Below are 5,665 nucleotides of genomic sequence, written 5' to 3'. Positions count from 1 at the left end.
ATCCTTGCTCATTCCATTTTTTTCTAAATTTTTGTGTATTTTTCGCAATCGTCAATACCTCTACCCTACTTAGTGGATTGGAGATAAGGTTTTGTGAAAATTGGGTAACAAAAGAGGTTTCACTCAATATTTTAGAGTACTATCCCACTAGTTCCCAATGCACTCTAAGACCAAACAAGTTGTATTCTAGAGATTTATGTTTGAAATTTTACGGGCAACGAAAACATGTCCAGAATGTTCCGGGGTGCTCTTTTTGGATATTGAAACTTTGAAACTCTCCGCTGTGGCCCCGTCCATCTCTGCTCTTGCGGCCGTAAACCCTCCTCGCTGCCCCTGCTCGTCTCTCCCACTCCACCAATTCCTCGAAGACTCGCCGTCGCCGCTGTCTACATTCCATTTCGATCCACCGCCACCACTCCCGCCGGCAGCAATGGAGGAGTACCTGGCGAACATGAAGACCCTCCGCTGCTACATGAACGGTTCGTCCTCGTCCTGCGCTACCAGATCCCCCGTCACATCCCACCCAGCAAGTCCATCTGATTCCTCCGTCGCCGCCGCCGCCGCCGGCGATGGTTGTGCCGCCGGGCTGCAGATCTGGAAGAGGAAGCAGCGAAGCGGTCGGCGGACGAGCAGCGGCAGCGCACGGCCATCGATGCCCACGACAGCGACACTGCCTTAGGTTCGGATGTCCCTTGTTTCCTCGCGCTCCATTCGCTCTGCTGATTTTGCCTTGCCTGGGTTAATGATGTCTGCCGGTGTTGGTGTTTGGGCAGTGAGGGCGCAGGCGAAGCAGGTCAGCGACGAGGCCGAACACCTTGCCAAGGCGAGGGCGCAGGTCTGTGTGGAGATGGTCGAGAAGCAGGGTAGGATCGCCGCACTCGAGATGGAGTGCGCCACGCTGAAGCAGGTCAGTGCCCGAAATTTGTTTGTTCTAGCTCTCGCAGGGTTTGCTATCCTGGAAATATGTGCACCTAAGCCGTAAGGAATTTGATGACATTCCTTTGTTCTGGCTTGTTGGTTGAACCGCAATTTTTTTTGGAGGATGGGCAATGATACGTTGAACCGTATTTAGTGAGTGAATAGTCAGGATTTGGTACAAGTGGGAAAACAATTTTAGCTGCGGTGGTGAAGTTGGGAGGACACGACTCCCATCCATTAGGGTTCGGATCCTGGTGCGCGTTAGTAGGAACTTTGTAAGATTTTCCCATATCCCTGGTCCCTGCAGGTTGGAAGTTTGTGTTAAGGAGGCGGCATGAGCGCGTCTCCCTCGCAATTTCCAAAAAGGACACACTATAAGGCAGGACATTTATCTTACAATGGTAGTTATGAATCTGATGTTTTTTTTTTTGTGTGGAGGTTGGCTCTTCTATAATAGGTTCTGGAGTTCAAAATTTTGTCCCAGTTGGTGTGCATTTGCTGCTTCCATAACCAAGTGTTGGAACTTCAGTGCCAATTCGCTGGATGATCGAATACTCAAATGTAATCCTGGTATTGGTATTCGGCATCCCAAATCATTCATTTTCTAATCTGTAGCATTAAAGGCACAAATAGCAGGCTAAGTTAAAATCGACCCAATGACAACGAGTGTGATATTTGGATATCCTTGTAGTTTAGTTCTGTGTTACCAGTAAAAGGGGTGCCTTATAAATGAATAAATGGGGTCTTATAAATGATAGTGACAGAGTCCTAGCATGCCAGGACCGACACAGGGTCTCTCCATTTACCTCTCCATGCCATCATTGCGTGGAAGCTGGTATGGCTATATAGTTGTTGCATTTATGTTTTAGTATTGTATATATGAAAGTTCTCAGTGCAATACCGTAGTGGGGTACACATACTCGGATTTAAGATTCCATGGCTGAACTGTTCCAACCAGCATCTTGGTACCAAATTTCTAGCTTGATGTGTGTTCACTTGTGCTCACTATTGCAGGATTTATCTTTACAACTAATTGGCAGCTAATGTCAGTTCCGATTTGGGTTCCAAACTTCCAAGTTGGTACCCAGTCCTAGAAAGCCCATCCATGTTGATATGATTGTAGTAGCCAGCTTGTTAGCAACTTCTGTTTTAGTGATAAAAGAGACCAGGTCCAGCTTTTTTTCCCTGCAAATAAATATTATAAAATGCATTTTTTTTCTCAATTGTTGTTTCTTGGACCGGTTATTTACAATACGTTATCTCAATACAAGCAAGTGTATACTTGAAGATATTACTTTCCTTTGGTATTTGTTGACAAGATAAATTTCTTGTCCTTTTAAAATACTCACACCATTTCATTCGACGTGGTCCATGCTCCATTTTATCTTGAGGCATATGTTTGTCTTGTGGGCTGATAATTCCCACGGCAGTACCAAGTCCACGAGGGACTGTGCATGTTTTGAGTGATTTTTTCTTGCCAAATTTATGATTTGTTTTATCTGGAGTAAAATAAATTGTATACTTGGTAAGTTATAAAGGTGTTCATTGAAGAGACCTGTTATAGAATATCTGACCATGTTTTTACTCGGTGGAATCTTAATATTCCTGCTTTGTCTATCTTTTCCACAAATGCTGAATTTCCACCCTTTGGTCGTGGTATCCAGAGATTAGTTAAGTTTTTAGAATTTTGATAATCTTGCAAGTTGCAACACCATGGTTCACCTTATATTTTTTTGCATGCATTTTTTGAATAACATTTCAGACAATAGAGCATCATACATCACGTCTGTAAGCTTGTAATTCTGACTTTTTTTGTCATCGTTCATGATTTACAGACATTAGAGCTCCTCCATCAGGAAATCACAAGTACAACAACAAAACTTAGCGAGAAAAGGTACATCTCTAACCCCTAAAAAGGATCATGCTGTGAGTTGTAACATGGACACATCGTTTACTTTTTATGGCAGATTGTTTTACACAAAGACAGCGGAAACTTTGACTGTCAAACTGCAAGAGCATCAGGTTGATATTTTAGTTTGTTCTTATGTTGATATGTTTTGACCAAATTATTTCTTTCATGGGTAAGATTGTCTAGCTCTGGATGCCATTTCCTTGAACCGCTGCATTTTCACTTTTCAGGATTGGCTTGGTTCAAATAAAAATAAGATGGTTGCAGCAGAACCATTTGTAAGTCTTTGATTCTCGTAGAAAAACTACTTCATTTTCTTAACACGATGACTATTTTCGTGTAAAGAATATCCTGTCCCTGTTATTTAATTTGTGCAAACAAGAATTAATCTGCTAGTGGAAGAAGCCCCCTAGGGATAAGAGATATAGGACCAAAAGGAAGCAAAGAAGGTGGATCTTCCTATGAAATCTTGCATAATCTCATGTGTAATAAGCTCTTGTACGCCTTTTATTTTTCCGTCCAATGTTTTGAGTCGTGTCCGGCTAGTTCATGGTGATGAATGTTGACTGTCATAGATCAAACGTATCTCTGCGTAGTGAACATATTTTCTGTCCTAATAACCATCAGCAACCTCTAACCTCTAACCAAAGTAAAAGTAATTTAAGCATTATAACCACTTCATTTGGCGTGTTTGTCCGGGAATATTTTGTCAAATTAGCAAGCCACTTGAAATTTAATAAATAATTTACTTTGATATCCAAGTATCCAACATGTAGTATGCAAGTTTGACCATAAGAATATTTTCAGTATCTTGTTAAGTGAGGTAAAATATATGTTTATGGTCATTGTTGCAATGTATGTACCCATGCAGGTTGAAGCACCTCCGAACACGCAAAACTTTGTTGAAGGTACGGGTTCTTCTAAACAGAAAGTAAAATAAGCAGTGTCTTTCAGTTATTCTCTTTCCTATTTGGGCATGGGTTCTTTCATAGGCTTGTTGTATGCATGTCAATTAGCTTATTGTGGGGTTACGCTACCCTCACTAGTCGACGAAAAGCTTGTTTTCCCCACCTACAAGTACCATCCTTACTGCGGGATAGAAAATACTTCTTCTGTTCACTAGCTTGCCAAAACGTCTTATATTTGTTATCGAGTATCTGCACAGTCTTCACCAGGTGGTTTTCTGGAAAAAAAGGAAAAAAAGAAACTTTTGATGGACGCAGTGGGCAGACTGCATGTGTGCACTGACCAGCCTATGTTTATATATATCTGGTTTCTGTTTGAGTGATGTACTTTGCTTGAAATTCTGAGATAAACTATTAACTTTTATCATGTACGCACCAATTTCGATATCATCTTTCCTTATGGCTTTTCTAAATGCAACATTGAATAACACAAACAGATTTTGTTGTCAAATTGTGAAACTTCGTAATTAATAACCTCACTTGAACATTATTGTTCTGTGTTATTGCAGGGAACGGGTATGAAATGCTTAACTCAACAGGGAGCATAGACAAGGTATACCATGCTTCCCGCTCCCCTCCTTTGGGAAATAAACATTCAAACTGTGATTTGTCTGTCATTAACTAATAAACAGGAATCTGATGTTGGAAGCAAGCAGCTGGAGTTGGCTCAACTTAAGATAGATGATATCAAAGAAAAAAGATCACGACTCCTCTTAGAAATCAGCGAAGTATTCTAATCCGGGACACTTCTAGCTATATATCTGCCAAGCAGTCGCTATTGCTGTTTTACGAAACTAAAAAAATGATGTACTAACTTTGCAGCATAAGCAGATCCTTGAGCAGGATAGGAACATAACCCGTAGCTTTCCTGTAAGTTCAATGTGTTTCTTTCACCGTAGAAAACATTTGGTTATTAAGTATATTTTGCAAATGTGCCGTTATTTCATCCTGGTGCTTGCAGGCTGCAGTACAGCAGATGGATATGAAGTCCTTGGAGGAGGAATACAAAGCCCTACAATGTGATAAAGCTGGAGAAATTGAGTACTTGCAGTCTCTTGAAGAACGAATCAACGGAATGAAGGTATTTTGCTGATACTGTTCAGTTTGGTTGCTCCATCATGATTAATGTTTTTTTTTTCTTCTCATGGTGATATACAGGTATGTTATTTCAATGATGCTATGTGCAATTTTAAGAGGCTGACCATCTTTTTTTTCTGCAGGGAGTTTCTGATCCTATCAAATGCTGCTGCGGACTGGAGTACACGGTAGAACTATAGAACTAGGCGGTGAAACCATGTGTGCGAATTAAACTCATATGTAGATGATCACAGTCACAGGTCCACTCTGTTCGCACTATGTACATGCGTCTGTTGGTACAGCTTGAAAACTCCATATAGAGCTACTAAACGTGATAAATGGACAAGTGAAAGCCTTTTTAGCAAGCTGAATTAGTTTTTCTTAAAAGGCTTATACAGTATTTCGGAATGGAGGTAGTAGTACTTTGCGAAAGCGCGATTTTTTTTTTGTGTGAAAGCGTGATTTGTAATGTAGGAAGTTGAACTCTTTGGGAACTTGAGTAGATCTCATAGTACATTCATCGATTGAACAGATAGTGTGTCATTTGTCTACAAATGCGATCAAGTGGTAAGAAGGGGAATGACAGGTATTTGGGAACAACAAGCCATAGTGATGTAGGAAGTTGAACTCTTTGGGAACTTGAGTAGATCTAATAGTACATTCATCGATTGAACAGATAGTGTGTCATTTGTCTACAAATGCGATCAAGTGGTAAGAAGGGGAATGACAGGTATTTGGGAACAACAAGCCATAGTGACAACTGACAAGTTGGCCCACCAAGTTTGAAAGATGAACA

General features: G+C 40.9%; 2 protein-coding genes across 2 annotated transcripts; both read left to right on the top strand.

The window, feature by feature from the left end:
* The first annotated feature begins 308 nt into the window (after window positions 1-308).
* On the top strand, window positions 309-4,021 carry LOC124683220. Its single transcript, XM_047217779.1, has 7 exons — window positions 309-479; window positions 593-679; window positions 774-907; window positions 2,754-2,812; window positions 2,886-2,940; window positions 3,058-3,105; window positions 3,699-4,021. The coding sequence occupies exons 1-7, from the start codon at window positions 431-433 to the stop codon at window positions 3,765-3,767; spliced, it is 501 nt and encodes a 166-aa protein (XP_047073735.1). The 5' UTR covers window positions 309-430; the 3' UTR covers window positions 3,768-4,021.
* LOC124655377 lies at window positions 3,731-5,069 on the top strand. Its single transcript, XM_047194285.1, has 6 exons — window positions 3,731-3,735; window positions 4,302-4,345; window positions 4,425-4,520; window positions 4,615-4,662; window positions 4,754-4,873; window positions 5,013-5,069. Exons 2-6 carry the CDS (start codon window positions 4,316-4,318, stop codon window positions 5,067-5,069), a joined length of 351 nt encoding a protein of 116 aa, XP_047050241.1. The 5' UTR covers window positions 3,731-3,735; window positions 4,302-4,315.
* Window positions 5,070-5,665: the final 596 nt, after the last annotated feature.

Source organism: Lolium rigidum, chromosome 1 (genome assembly GCF_022539505.1).
Source record: "Lolium rigidum isolate FL_2022 chromosome 1, APGP_CSIRO_Lrig_0.1, whole genome shotgun sequence".
Taxonomy (NCBI): Eukaryota; Viridiplantae; Streptophyta; class Magnoliopsida; order Poales; family Poaceae; genus Lolium; species Lolium rigidum.
The sequence above is the reverse complement of the archived record's forward strand: the minus strand, read 5'-3'. Positions and strand labels throughout refer to the sequence as shown.

Excerpts from the sequence above, each read along its gene's own strand:
- LOC124683220 (XM_047217779.1), top strand. The coding sequence starts at position 431 with ATGGAGGAGTACCTGGCGAACATGAAGACCCTCCGCTGCTACATGAAC. Across the intron at positions 480-592 it reads CCTCCGCTGCTACATGAACG|ATCTGGAAGAGGAAGCAGCG; the intron begins GTTCGTCCTCGT and ends GCCGGGCTGCAG. Across the intron at positions 3,106-3,698 it reads TGGTTGCAGCAGAACCATTT|GTTGAAGCACCTCCGAACAC; the intron begins GTAAGTCTTTGA and ends GTACCCATGCAG.
- LOC124655377 (XM_047194285.1), top strand. The coding sequence starts at position 4,316 with ATGCTTAACTCAACAGGGAGCATAGACAAG. Across the intron at positions 4,663-4,753 it reads ACATAACCCGTAGCTTTCCT|GCTGCAGTACAGCAGATGGA; the intron begins GTAAGTTCAATG and ends TGGTGCTTGCAG. Across the intron at positions 4,874-5,012 it reads AACGAATCAACGGAATGAAG|GGAGTTTCTGATCCTATCAA; the intron begins GTATTTTGCTGA and ends TTTTTTCTGCAG.